This window comes from Symsagittifera roscoffensis, chromosome 2, assembly GCF_963678635.1.
Source record: "Symsagittifera roscoffensis chromosome 2, txSymRosc1.1, whole genome shotgun sequence".
NCBI lineage: Eukaryota > Metazoa > Xenacoelomorpha > Acoela > Convolutidae > Symsagittifera > Symsagittifera roscoffensis.
Window position 1 is genome coordinate 77,856,822 of NC_087063.1, and position 14,495 is coordinate 77,871,316.

At 35.6% G+C, this 14,495-nt stretch overlaps 3 protein-coding genes across 3 annotated transcripts in view; 1 reads left to right on the top strand and 2 right to left on the bottom strand.

Annotated features, from left to right (window-relative positions):
* Window positions 1-290: 290 nt before the first annotated feature.
* Window positions 291-3,140, bottom strand: LOC134839290 (delta-aminolevulinic acid dehydratase-like). Its single transcript, XM_063854790.1, has 2 exons — window positions 2,873-3,140; window positions 291-1,106 (listed from the first exon to the last, which is right to left on the bottom strand). Exons 1-2 carry the CDS (start codon window positions 3,136-3,138, stop codon window positions 359-361), a joined length of 1,014 nt encoding a protein of 337 aa, XP_063710860.1. The 5' UTR covers window positions 3,139-3,140; the 3' UTR covers window positions 291-358.
* A 321-nt stretch (window positions 3,141-3,461) lies between these two features.
* LOC134840578 (ubiA prenyltransferase domain-containing protein 1-like) lies at window positions 3,462-10,591 on the bottom strand. Its single transcript, XM_063856489.1, has 4 exons — window positions 10,263-10,591; window positions 9,517-9,731; window positions 4,336-4,588; window positions 3,462-4,032 (listed from the first exon to the last, which is right to left on the bottom strand). The coding sequence occupies exons 1-4, from the start codon at window positions 10,368-10,370 to the stop codon at window positions 3,706-3,708; spliced, it is 903 nt and encodes a 300-aa protein (XP_063712559.1). The 5' UTR covers window positions 10,371-10,591; the 3' UTR covers window positions 3,462-3,705.
* LOC134840576 (nuclear RNA export factor 1-like) overlaps window positions 4,799-14,495 on the top strand; it is a 175,957-nt gene continuing 166,260 nt past the window's right edge. Inside the window, exon 1 of the mRNA XM_063856487.1 lies at window positions 4,799-4,841. The gene's annotated coding sequence lies outside the window, so the exon portion shown is untranslated. The remainder of the gene's footprint in view (window positions 4,842-14,495) is intronic.

Sequence of the window (14,495 nt, forward strand, 5' to 3'; positions counted from 1 at the left end):
AAGCCACCATTTGAAGACTGCGTCGTTTGAATCTCGCCAATTTTGCACTACTACGTCTGCGAAATACGAATTATGCAGTAGCAGTATAACAATTATATAAAAAAAAACTTTTCATTATTTTTTCTACGTTTTGAGAATACCATTTAATTTCCCAGAAATAACGTCTTCTCGAAAACTGGAAAATATACAGCCATATTTTCAGGATAGATTCGCAAAGACAAATCAGCTTCTGATAGCATTAAACTAAACATGTGTATTCATTTAGACTATTGACACACTGAAAACAGCAGTAAATGAGGAAAAACTGAAACTAATATAAAACTAAAATCTTGGAACATTTTGTCTTTCTTTAGCAAATCTAAAGTTTATCCAAAAGAAATGGCACGAAGTATGAAATAACTATGTCGGCTCCAGCTCTGTGAAACGCAATAAGAGACTCCATCACTGCCTTTTCAAGGTCAAAGGTTCCTTTATTCACTGCATGCATCAACATCGCGTACTCTCCTGACACCTGATACACTGCAACTGGCATGTCCGGGAATCGATCCCGAGCACTCCTGACTATGTCCAAATAAGGCATACCTGGTTTGATCATGATGACGTCGGCACCTTCATCAACATCCCGTTTCAACGCTCTCATAGCCAACCCTGCGCTTGTGCATGGTAACTGGTAAGTAGATCTGTCGCCAAACGAAGGCGCACTTTTAGCTGCGTCTCGGAATGGACCGTAAAAACTGGACGCAAACTTGGCACTGTAAGCCATGACTGCAACCCTGGATCCGAGGCCATTAACAATCAACTTTTGTTTTATGGCCCCGACTCGGCCATCCATCATGTCCGAAGGGGCCACGACGTGTGCCCCGCTCTGAGCATACTTCAGAGCCACTTCTGTTATTCTATCTATGGACTTCTGGTTATCAATATAACTTTCGTTCGAATTTGGGTCCTCTGAAAATATTCCACAATGACCGTGGGAAGTGTAAGCACATAGGCATAAGTCGCAGCATATAAGTAAATCTGGAAACGATTTTCTGAGGATTGGGATCACTTTGACGACTGGATTTTCATCACTGTCTGCACTCAATGCATCTGCAGTCTTTGTCAAACTGAAGCAACGCCTTTTGTAAAAACCTTAAACTTAAAATTCCTTTAAATTCAAAATAGCCAGTTGCTATGCAAATTGCACTGAATTCTCCGGTCACAGCAGAAAAAAAAACAAAAAAAAAATTTCTTTTTTCAAATTGTGTCGTTTTTTCGAGGTGGGATGAGAGAATTTCTAAATCTTTGTACTACCAAGAAGACACTCAAAATTTCTTCGAAAACTAATTTCACTGGAGTAAAACTAAATTTTCACGTCTTAAATATAAGCTTATCACTTCTTTATCAGCCTGCGCTCCCGCTATTTATTCTCCTGATTTTTTTTTGAAATGTGCATAAAGATAATTTTATTTATTCTCTTGATTCTTTTTTGAAATGTCCATAAAGATAATATTTTTCCTAAGTGCGAATGATTTAGTTAAGACAATGCGAGTATGAGAAGTTATAATAGCCGAGAGTTGTCAAATTCTTAGTAGAACTAAATTGGGAGTTCAGACTCTCGTCAAACTTTCGAACATTTATTTCGACATTGAGAGAACATGGCCAACAGACAGTTGGAAATGAGCCAATGAACGCGGACATAAAAAAGTCTTGAATTTAGAAAAAAATCAACTTTCAAGTTTCAAACAAAACCAATAAAACTCTTAGAATTTCGAAAGCAATTTATAAGTGGCACTTTTTTGATAAAATTAACCCGATTTGAGAAAACTGGAACTTGAGTAAAAAACTAAATTGAATTCCACTTTCGAAACTAGAAATCGATCACGTTTTGTTGCGTCAGTTCAGCTTTTATACTTGGAGACTGCATTTTGACTACCCTCATAAAAATGAATTTGAATTGAACTCAAAAAGCCCATATATACCAAAGGGCATTCAAATGTGCATTAATAAGTATGAATTCACTTCCTTTGTTATTAGAGCATTTTAAAAACTTTTCCAAAAAAGAAAAATCATACGACCTATATAAGAGTCTGAACTACGTTCATCGACTCCTTAAAACTAAGAGAAACTTTTTAAGAATTTGAGTCACGGTTTAATAGGCTTTAATATGATATCACACGTGGACCCCTGCGAGCTGTCTTTGAGCTTGTCAAAACTGCTTGGAAAACCCAATCTTATGAAATAGTTCCACCCCACCCCTTTGGGGTTCGTCGGAACAGCGACAATTTGAATTGAACGCACAGCAAGAAGATATCATAAATATGATTACAGTTGAAAACACAACTCTTCCGATGCTTCTTTCATCTATTTAAATTTTGACATATAAAAGCCGAAGATTCAACAAGCGGAAAAAATATTACCATTCCAACAAGTCGAAAAATAATTTTGTTATGCAACATAACAACGAATTCCTACTGTTTTTATGCAATTTTTACGTAATTCTGATGTAATTTACATCCATTCTAAAGTAATTTCGGCTTGAGATATGGCGTTGTAGAATATCCACCGATATTTTGATAGAAGTCACTCTTCCATATTTCAATTGCGAAAAGAACTTTCGATAAATTCGTTGGCCTGTAAACCCCGCACTTAACAGTTATCATTATTGACTCGTTTAATTTCCAGGTATCACTGATTCAAAATGTGTCTTTGTGACGCAATGGTAAAGATGATACCCAGCATCCATATCACTGCGGGTTCAAATAGCTTGTGAGGTGCAATTTACAAAATGAGCTATCTTAAAAACAGTCATTGCTTGGAGGACCGAAATTTTTACCTCCGGAATACACCTCTCTCTGGCTGATTAACTTGAAGTCTTTTTTACTATTCTTACCGGTTGATGACTCCGAACAATATCACACTTTTCAATCCCTTCTCAACCAATGGTCTCAGGAGATCCACCAGCACATCCACTGAGTACCTCTTTTGGCCAGGGAGGGATTCGATCTGCTCCACTAAGGGTGTGTCAGAGTCAGTGACGAAGAGAGGATAGATGAGACTGTCTAGAGAGGGCGACGTTAGCCTACTCTGCCACTTTCTCAGAGTGGGGTGGAAAAATCCGCTGTGTAGACGCAGATTCTGATTAGTAGAAGCACTCATCACAATCTGAAAACAAATAGAACTGAAATTTCGTTTTCATGTTTCTCGTAGCAATGATCTATTTGAATTTGATTCATCTTTTCATCGCCTGGCCATAAAAACTTTCCGGACTCTCCAAACACAAAAAACACCTTTTTGGCAAAAATTCAGTAGTAGAATTGAAATTAGACTAAATCTACACTAGAACGATTAAGTTTTCAGTTAGTTTTTAGAAGAAAACCTGCAAAAGGAAAAAAAATCTATTCCGGCCAAAAAGCAGCATTTATTGGTGCTCAATTTGGCTTTGGGAAAAATTTAATGTAAAAGAGCAACTCGATCATCCTTCCAAGAGTTTAATTATTTCCTTTAATGTATGGCAACAATTTTTGTAAACTTTTTAAATACCAGTCAGTAAAAATTTTATAAGTTCAGATCAGTTTCTTTTTGAGATAACCTTTCAACTTTCACCATCAACATATCACATCCTGGCTCGAGGTTTGCTTTCAGCTAGTTTGATTGGCCAATTTTCCGATGATAATCAACAACAAACTGCTTTTCCATTATCCATTTCTTCGACAGCCGACTAATTCAATGAATCCAAAACGATATCAGAATACTAGACACATAAAGCAGTCCAAACTTCAAAGTCAACATTTTGATTCTCTCCGGAAGTCTGTCCAACTGTTGAGTTCTGAACTTCAACTCAATCGCAAACGCCTCATTAATGGTAACATAGGGCAGGAATATGAGCATGGATATTTTGCATGCGGGACATGACAGGATGATGTATGGGGTGAAGAGGAGGAAGCAGAAGAGGACGTATGACCACTCTCTGCCCAGTACTATGGCTATGGTCCGGATGCCTGCACGTCTGTCTGTTTCTATATCACGAGTGTTGTTGCAGTGCAAAATTGCCTAAATAGACATTAGAAAAATAAATATAAAAATATTATTCCTTCCAGAAGAACAATATCTATGCTTATGCTATTACTATATTTTCAAACATACTCAAGATTATAACTTTTTTCCTTATCAACAAATTGTTTTCATTGGATGGAGACGTGAGACGTAAAAAAAACACATTCAAATTTCATAATTCTCGGTGTAACAGTTTTCATTACACAAAAAAAATCGATTCACAAATACCATTAAAAATTTTTGGGCAATAGTTATCAGAGGAACCATATTTTTTTTAATTTTATTGAGCACAAATCTGACCTCGGTTCCGAAGGCAAGAGGGGCGGCGAAAAGAGCAGTTTTGATTGCAAATGTTCCAGTCTGCAACATATAAGAGAAAGTGACTGCCATTGGTCCGAACAGAGCCAGCACCAGGATATCACCCAAGGCATAGTACTTGAAGCCCATACCGCCAGTGTAGAGAAAGGAACCACTGAGGCCTACAAAGAAGAGGAAGGCCGAGTACTCCAGACGTAGAGATGATAGAAGCGCCACTGCCAGAAAGGAGACCAAACTAAAGTAAGGAGAGAAACGTTGAACATGGGTGAGGTTCTTCCTTCAAGTATAATTTTTATCGGTATCATCATCATTTTCTGCCCCGATTTCGCAACGATTCTAAACAATTTTGAGCTTAACTCTGAAATTCAATTTAACTTCAAGTTTTGAAATATAGCTAGTGAAAAAAATCCGGTCATAGGACTAACTAGTCAATGAATGATTCGTTTACACTTGACCACAGCCTAATTGTTGTGATAAACTTATTAAATAGTTTCAGAGACGATAGATGATGGAAATCCAAATGCAGGAGAGCGAAATGTAGACAAATATTGTGGTGGAGACGCAGACTGAGAGCAACGCGGAGGATCAAACAATAACGACCGAGGAGCAAACAATTCCAGTATTGAGATACAAGGATCAGACGTCATTCACACCAGTCAGAAAAGGAGAAAAGCGACAAAAAATCGATCTAAGTCCACTCGACTCTATTATTGAAGGAGGAGATTTTTCAAGGACCATCTCAGACACCATTGAAGAAAAGATGAAAGCAATAATTCCCGAAATTGTTCAAAAAATAAAAGAAAGTTTGAAAACGACATTCGAGGAGATGCTCAACAAAGCCATAGGAGAAGCAAAACTGGAAGTAAAAAACGAAGTGAAAAAACAGATGGCGTGGCAAAGTCGAGAAATGACCCTCAAAGCTTTGTCCGAATCAGAAGTGATTGAAACATATATTAGAAGAGAAAACGTCCGGATAATGGGAATTCCAGAAAACGCCACAAACGACAATCGCCAAAATTGGGAATCAAGTGAAGCCACTACAGTAAAGGTGATCGATATTGCAAGTAAAATGGACAGTAACCTGGAAAAAAGCAATATCTCAATCGCACATCGCCTTCCCACCCGATCACAAGGACCGAGACCTATTATTGCCGATTCGCTAATAGGAGCTCAAGAATAGATCTTTTAAGAAATAAGAAAAAACTCAAAGACATCGATGAACTGAAAAATGTACGAGTATTTGCGGATCTAACGCTGGCAAGAGTGAAGTTTTTTAATATGATGAAGACAGATACGAGAATTGAAAATGTATGGACAAGAGAGGGAACAAAAAACTACAAACTAGCTGGAGATTCAAGGGTGCAGACCATCAACTGATTGTTTGAGGGAGGGTTGAAGTTGAAGTATCAATTAGCTGATCTAGAGCAATGCTTTGTAACTAACTAACAACCAAAATTGAAAAAAGCATGTGCTAAAATTGATACAATGCCAATTAGTTTTCTACTTATAAATGCTAGATCGTTAAAAAAACACAGCGAAGAATTAGAAGCGCTAGTATATAGTCTGGAGTCACCGCCTAATATAGTAGCTGTCACTGAAACATGGCTAGATAAAGAGGATGATGAAAAACTATATAAGTTAAGTGGATACAATGTTGTATCCAAGCCCAGGCCAACAAGAGGAGGAAGAATCTTGTTTCAATCACTAAAAGAAGTTAAAATAATTAAAGTTTTGGATTGTTCCATTGATGAAAGCCTTATGCTAGAACTGAAAATAAGAGGAAACAAAGTAATTTTCTTGGTGATATACAACCCACCAGGGAATAACAAATTGGAGTTCATTGAAAAACTGGATGAAGTATTGGAGAGCTTGCAATACTTAAATTGTGAAGTCATTGTGTGTGGAGATATTAATATAGATATTAAGAAACATATTTCAGCAACAGCTAAATACATCGATGCAATAGAATCAAATGGATTCAGTCTTTTAAGTTTTTCACCCACAAGGGTTGAAGAAAATTCAGAAACATGTTTAGATCATTTTATTACAAATGTTAGTGATTCAATTGTGAGTGTGTTCAATTTTGCAGATCATTATCCGGTTACAATGAAATTCAATAAAGACAGTTCAGATAATGATAATGAAGCAATCCTGGTAGGAGATACGTCTTTTCTAAAGAGTGCGGAGAAGGTTCAAAATTTCAACTTCGTATTACTGCATGAAATGAACAATTTATCAATAAACGAAAATGAAAAGGTCAATAAAACTTTTTCAAGGTTTCACAAAACGCTTATTAAAGTTTTGGACCAATTTGCCCCAATGATCAAAAAAGTTAATAAAACCACCAAGTGTCCTCCGTGGATATCAAATAAAATTAAAAACCTCATCACTAAAAGAAATAAGCAGCATCATTTATTGGTGCAAAGTAAATATAATCACTTGATTAGGCTGCGGTATAAGGAATTAAATGACAGAGTTAGATCAGAAATCAGAAGCTCTAAGAAAAATTTTTATATGAAGAAATTTCAAACATGTATTGGTGACTCCAGACAAATATATAATTTTTCAAATATGTTAAAAGGATCGAATGGAAGTGTTAGAGCTGTCAGTGATTTATTAGTGAAAGTGGCGATAGGCATACAGATCCACAGACAATTGGAAACGACTTCAACAACTTTTTTGGACAAATTGCAGATAAATTGGTGAAACAGTTATCAACACCTGAAGTAGAAATAAGAATTAAGGAGCCAATTGTATCAATATACCTAAAACCAGTTAATAAAAACGAAATCGCCTCAATTCTATCCGATTTAAAATCAAAAGCCTCCGTAGGGCTAGATGATGTTAGTAATAATATTCTGAAAGCATGTGCGTATGCAATTATACCAAGCTTAACAATACTGATCAATGCTTTCATTAAGCAAGCAACCTTTCCCACCGAGTTATCCCAAGCAAAAATACTGCCATTTCACAAGGATGGATCCAAATTAGATTTAAACAATTATAGGCCAATCGCTTTGCTTTTGACGTTAGGTAAAATTTTCGAACGTGTGATGTTCAACCGAATATATAATTATTTAGAGCTATTTAACTTCATATACTGTAAACAGTTTGGATACAGAATCAAACACAGCACCATTGATGCCATCGCCGAGGTTACCGAAAAATTGCGCCTTTCAAATAAGAAATTCATTCCATCAATATTCCTTGATTTAAAGAAGGCCTTTGATACCCTAAATCATGATATCTTAATTAAAAAATTGCCATATTATGGTCTTGTAGGTAAATGTCTACAATGGATAGTGAACTATTTGTCAAATCGTAAACAAAGTGTAGAGATATCTGGTGTGCGATCAAATTTTCGAACAATGAACAGCGGTGTACCACAAGGATCCATTTTAGGTCCACTTCTATTTCTTTTATATGTCAATGATCTACCAAACGTTGTCAATAACTCGGTAGTATACTTGTTTGCCGATGATACCACTTTAGTAGCAATAGATCGATCACTCGAAAAACTGAGCATTTGCACTTTAATGCAGTTGCGGAATGGCTTGCCGCTAATAGGCTCTCACTTAACATGAAAAAAAAACAGTTCAAATAAATTTCACTAGGAAAAGCGCTTCTAATGAACTAATATTTCATGATGGCAAAAACTTATCGTCAGAAATATATTGGAAATACTTAGGAATTAACATTGATTTTAAACTAGGATTTTCTAATCATATTGATTTTTTCAGAAAAAAATTACGAAAACAATGTAGAATAATTGCTAAAACAAGGCATTACGTGCCAAGCTCTGTTATGTTTAGGTATTATGAATCAAACATTAGGTCTATCATTCAGTATGGAAATTTAGTGTACGTTTGCACAAGCTACAATGCATTACTTCCGCTTTTTGAATTACAGAAAAAAATTATCCGACTCATTTCTTTTCGAAACAATTGCGAAAGCGTGTCAGATATATTTGTAAAGCACAAATTACTTACAGTTCATGAATTGTATATTTATGAGTGTTTCAATTTTCTATTAAGGTCACTATCGAACCTGCATTCAGAAAATTATCTCAACTCGCTTTTCACTTTTGATAATTCTATTAAAAGAACCAGACGATCGGAAAAGAATTTACTGAAAATATGTAAGCCAAAATCCCAAATAGAAAACCACTCTTTAACTAAACGGGGAACCAAACTTTTTAATATTTTTCAGGAAAACGGAATTATACCAATTAATTCGCAGTCTCTAAATGCAAGCCATGTGCTTACGGTAGCTCACAAATTAAAGTATTTATACATTTTAGGAAATAATAAGTTAACAAATTTTATTTTCGATAAATAATCACAGAATGTCTAATCAATAGTACCATAATTTTATTTACCAAAAATTTAACCCTTTGGTTAACCTGTATCAGACTTCAATTATGGGCTGCAAATCCATGCTGAAAATATGAAGCTCCAAATCCTTGTAGTTTTCGAGATAATCGCATTTTTTGAAAAAAAAACTGAAATTTCCAAAAGTGAAAAAAAAATCAAATTTTTATTACGATCCTTAGTTTTAACTGATGCTTACTAAGCTAAGCTGCAATCATGATCCGGATCCTCTAAATAAATTCTCGAAAAAAAATGTTTTCGAAAGAAGTGGAAAAAAAACAAATTGAAAAATTTTCATTTTTATCATTCAAATACTTTTTATTTCTAGTTATTATACTTTTCGTGTCTTACTACTACCAGGGTAGACGTCAAACGGGCAATTATTATGCCCTTGGTCTATCCTCTTCACATATGTTATACAAAATGTCAGATAAATTCAATGATGACTATTAAAAATGTGTTTCTTCATTTTCTGTATTTTTGCATTTAATTGTCTGAAGAAATAAATTCTTCTTCTTCTTCTTCTTCTTCTTCTTCACAGTATATGATATTGAAATCAGTGAAAAAAATACCTTCATGAGAAAAATTTAACTCTTTTATGATTATTGTCAAATCGGTCAAAAACAGTGCTTTTTAGGTGAATTAAAACTTAATACCGTTTTCCAAGAGCTGAAAAAAGTGAAAAATGGATTTTTGTCGTCAAAATGAGCATTTTAGTTTTTTAGGTCAATTACACTACTTCAGCTAAAACTGATATTATCGTATTTGTCAAATACCACCCCCCCCCCCTAACCTGATTGAATAGAAGAGGAGACAGAGCGTGGACACTTCAGATGGTTGGAGAAAGTGGTCCACTAGAGTCCTGTCATCCGCCTGTTTGTGCTGATCCACTCCGTACTTGTAGTCGTAGTAGGTGTTGATCAGATTTCCGGCCATGTGCACAAAGGAGACACAGATTAGAGTGAGCACCAGAATCAACACACTTGGTCGACTGCTGTCATCTGTTCCCTAGAAAAGGACACATCATCATCATCATTATCATCCCTTCTTTGCACACTTTTTCTTGATACCCAATCTGGAAAAAAATCTTGAAGGAATCAAGATTTTTGCTCAGAAAACTTTAAAAAAAAAAATTAACTTATGATTTAAAAACGAACTGGTACAGTACAATTTTAAATAATTGTTTTTTTTTGCATTTTTGAAAAGTAGTAGCCCCTAATTAAATACTGTCAGATAATCATCGAGCCCCCTACCACTGGCGACAATTCGAAACAAAAGGCTGAGATAGTTTAATATTGCAATGGAGCTGATCCTAGATGCGAGCTTGCCGTCCCGATAAAAGAACTGTTTAAGGATACGCCTGGCGGTTATCGGCGGGAAGCTCCTCCATAGCCAGGCTAATAGGAGAAAGATTCAAGTGTCGCTTTCATCGTATTTATGCAGTTGTTAACTGCAAAAAATTTGCTTGTACAATCATTTCAAAACCAATAGTTCATAGTCATCATTTCGCCACTTGTTTCTCTTTGTTTTACAACCTACCGCCGGTTGAACTGACATGTCCCTGTACGCCAAGACATTTCCCAGCAGAACAGGCAGCCCAGAAGCAGTGAGAGACCACGCTCTTAAAGCCTTGAGATACATGTGCATCACAGCACAATTAAACAGCAGTTGTCGCCAAAAAAAATCAATTAATCAAGTCAAGCAAATCAATTTACGTATCTGAAAAAAAAATATCAGCATCTTATAAACAAGAATGAAGACAAGGAACCACTAGTGAAGATAGAAATAGCTGCTCATCGACTTCCACCGGTACCACGAAATAGTCTTCTGAAACGCTTTTGAAATGGTCTCCTTAATGATAAAATCATCATCTAAAAAAAAACAACATAAAACAGCTGCTGTTTTTTTTCAAGAAAATAATGATTATATTATATATATCACCATAAGCAAATGATGAAAGATGATCAGACCAAAGCTATAAATTCAACAAAAAAATCGAAAAAATGCGGAAAAGTAGATGGTCGCATGTGAGTATATAAGGCAACTAGGAAAGAGTAAGGGACCCAAGTAAGAGCGTTTTCTTAATATTTGAAAACTATGGTTTTACCGGCAACTAAAATATTCTCCTCAAATTTCTGTACGCTTTTTCAAACTTTGCAGAGCAGTAGATGAATGGGACTTTAATGTTATAACTTTGATGCCCATTTTTGGTCATTTTTCAGTTGTTAAGCAAGGGCCCAAAAACACGAGCGAGAGTTCGGCTTCGGTCATGAGAGCTAATCGAAACAAAGAGCTATTCATAGACTCTGTTTCTGGGTAAAATGAAAGACATGTTTTTTTTACTTTTTAAAATAGAAATGGTTTCTTTTGAAAAAAAAATTACTGGCTCATTTTTACATTCAATGAGAGAAAACTGAGCTTCCTGTGGTCCAAATGGTGACTACAGGGCCTAATTTAGGTCATGAGGCTATTCGCACTTTTTTGAGAAAGCGGCGACGATTCTAACGAGTCGATAATTCGTACCAGGCAAAAATTAGAAATAAACAAAAGTTTTCAAGATTCTGATCGTACAAATGGGGGACAGAATTAGCAATATTTTTGAATTTATATGCAAACTGCAATGATTTAATGTTGAGATAACGTTAATTAACAACCATTGGAATCAAAAATCCTTAGTTTGAAATCATTATCTTGTTTCGCCTTTCCAAATCACATCTTTGCTTCTGAATTCCAAGAGCAACCAATATATCAGCATTTCACCATTGGTCAGCGCGGGAATCAGCAACCTGTCCTTGATAGACAAACTTGCAATAGAAACCAACACAATAACATCAACAATAGAACCAATTGAAGGTGCATTAAGAGGCCTTGTAAAACATCCATAATTATATTCAACCATGAAATTGTACACAAAAATGGCAATCATAGTCAAAATTGCATTGCTTACGACCTTCAAGCCCAAAGGTAAGTTATACATCATTACGCGTGCGTGCACTGAGTTTGAACACTAATCAATTTCAAATTAAGAAGCGATAAAAAGCACGAAAGTTAGGCGTTCCTTTCTGCTTCCCTCTGCAGAAAGGCAAGCCTAACTCGTACTTTTTATCGCTTTTTCATTTGAAAGTGATTCGTTTTCAACTTCAGTGCACGCACGTGTAATAAAAATTAACTTGCCTTTGGAATTGAACCTTTGGGCAACCTCTGGAAAAATCAAAGATGATGGGTTTGAGTTAACTTATTTTTTCAAATCCGGAAGTTAAATTCTGGAGGGATAGGAAGATTTCCCGCCAACTTGTTCACCCACATCAGTTCTTTAACAATGGAGACGGTTGTAAATCTGCCAAGTTACAAGTCACTTGCACGAACAGCGCGACGGCAATCAACTATTGATCGGCCCCACACAAGAAAGGGTACAGCGACCCAGCAAGAATTTTCCTTCATAGTGAGGGGGAATAACTTGCTTTTACATTATTCGGACGATAACAACGGCTATCTTATTTTCGGAACAGACGAAAATCTAGATGTCTTTGATCTAGACGTGAAAAAAAGACAAGCGATAGTCAGACCTTTCAAAATTATACCCTCTCATTCTCAGCCAAACGTAATTTCTTCACAGGAACTTGAAGCCAAACTGGAAATCCAAATTGAAAAACTGCAAAACGTCGGGGCTGCAATAACATGTGTTGTTGCGTGCATATGAACTTGAAGGGAAAATACTGACATTGGAGCTGAATTGCCGAAACCTGAGTTTATACAGCTTTCATATCGGAAATACAGACTTATACAATCTTATTTTTCGTCAGCACAACAATTCAACGCCTTACTATGGGATAAAAGCTCATCATGCAATTCCATAGCATGGATAAACCTTTCGTAATTTTCACAAAACTTCTTTTATACTCTATAGAATTGTAAGACAAGCACTTAACCGTACTCAAAAATAGTGTGACACGCATTTCTTGTCAAATGGGAAAAAAACTCGTTTCTGATCGTTTTAAAAAAAGAGCAGCCCTGGTCATTTCATTGAAATTATTTGAACATTTCTGATTTATAAATCATTTACATAACTAACTTACAAAAACAGTGAGAGCGGATATCAAGTTTTCGATTGTCCAAAAGTCTCGACCTCGATTAAGTCGAATACGTTAGCAACCTGTTTATACATTGTCCCAAGTCCGAATATAGACAAAGTTACCGAACTTCAGGAGGATCACCTGAATGCCATTAACGTTCCTGAAATGAGTGAACACACTATGTGGGCATTTAAATATCGACCACTTGAGATCTAACTCTCGAAGGACAATCATTCAAGAACTGTTTTGTAGTTTAAATCTTCAGTTTGTCCAATCATCTGCTGCTTCACGGGATCAAAACACTTCTACATCAGTGATTGATGTTTTTGCAGCAGTTATAACAAAAACTGTGCAATTAAAAAACTGAAAACCACAACAAATGATCACTTTACTGTTAAATGTGAAATTAATTCCGCAGTTGATGCTGTGGAAGCAAATCCAATTCCACGTAGTGCTTGGAATATTTTAAGCAATTATTTTTTTATGTGAGAGGCTGGTTTTTTCGTTTACAACATAAATCATAGAAATCAAGCAAAAACTGGGACTTCAATAATTGCAAGGCGACTAGTGATAAATTCGAGTTATTGAATCGCGAAAATTCACAGTTCGTTTTAAAAAGATTGGACAAATCAAAAACCACAAAAAAACTGGGCAAAGAACCCAGTGAAAAATTCTGAGACAAAAGAAACAAACAAAAGAAACGACCGTGACTACTTGCGTCATAAAAACCAAGAATCTACGAATAAATTTTGTAAACAAAGAAATCAGACGAAATAGGTTATAAACGAAGTTAAGAGAGAAAATTATAACAAACTCAATTGCAAATCAAAAAACGAATGCCGACATTTCTTTAATGATGTTTCGGAAATTACTGGCAAATACAAAAATAATTCAATTTGCTTAAGGCTTCTGACTATGTATGTTACAAGTTTAAACATTACTTTGCAACAGTAGGGTCTCATGGAAATAAAAAATTCAATGGAAGACGGAAATTAGCTCTAATCCAAAATCTTTTTTCTTTCTTTATGGAAAAAAACTAGTGAAACTGAAGTATCAAACATTATAAACTGTTTTCCATCAAAATTTGAGCAGACGCTTATGATTTCAATATGTTTGCTCTGAAAAAACTAAAAATTTCTATTGTACCAGCACTAACAAATATCATCAACCATTGCATAGCGCACTCAATTTTTCCTGATGTTTTCAAGTTGACTAAAATAACGCTCATCCACAAAAACGGTTATCTCTCACAACCGGGAAATTTCAGACCCATATCAATACTTGCCACTCTAAGTAAAACTTTTGAGCGTTTGCGCTATAATGGCATAACTAGTTATCTTGAATAACTCAATCTCGTTACACCAAATCAATTTGGTTTCAGACAAAAATTGGGAAGTTTTGATGCACTAATATAGCTATCTTAAAGCATTCGGAACAGCTGGGAAAACAGATCTAAAAATGTAGATGTTGATTTGACATATCTAAAAAGCGTTCGATACAGTTGAGCATTCTATCTTATTCGAAAAACTTCACAGTTCCGGAACTAGAAGGAGAGTGAATGACCTAATTTGAATAAAAGAAAAGTTTAAATCTATAGAGCCGTTTACCTCGGAAATTGAAAACATTGAGTTTGGAGTTCCCCGAGGCTCTACCCTTGGTCGCCTAATCTTTATCATTTACATGAATAACATTGATACGT

Excerpts from the sequence above, each read along its gene's own strand:
- LOC134839290 (XM_063854790.1), bottom strand. The coding sequence starts at position 3,138 with ATGAGTGCTTCTACTAATCAGAATCTGCGTCTACACAGCGGATTTTTC. Across the intron at positions 1,107-2,872 it reads TTGTTCGGAGTCATCAACCG|TTTGACAAAGACTGCAGATG; the intron begins GTAAGAATAGTA and ends GCGTTGCTTCAG.
- LOC134840578 (XM_063856489.1), bottom strand. The coding sequence starts at position 10,370 with ATGCACATGTATCTCAAGGCTTTAAGAGCGTGGTCTCTCACTGCTTCT. Across the intron at positions 9,732-10,262 it reads ACATGTCAGTTCAACCGGCG|GGAACAGATGACAGCAGTCG; the intron begins GTAGGTTGTAAA and ends GTCCTTTTCTAG. Across the intron at positions 4,589-9,516 it reads CTCCTCTTCTATTCAATCAG|TTTGGTCTCCTTTCTGGCAG; the intron begins GTTAGGGGGGGG and ends TCCTTACTTTAG.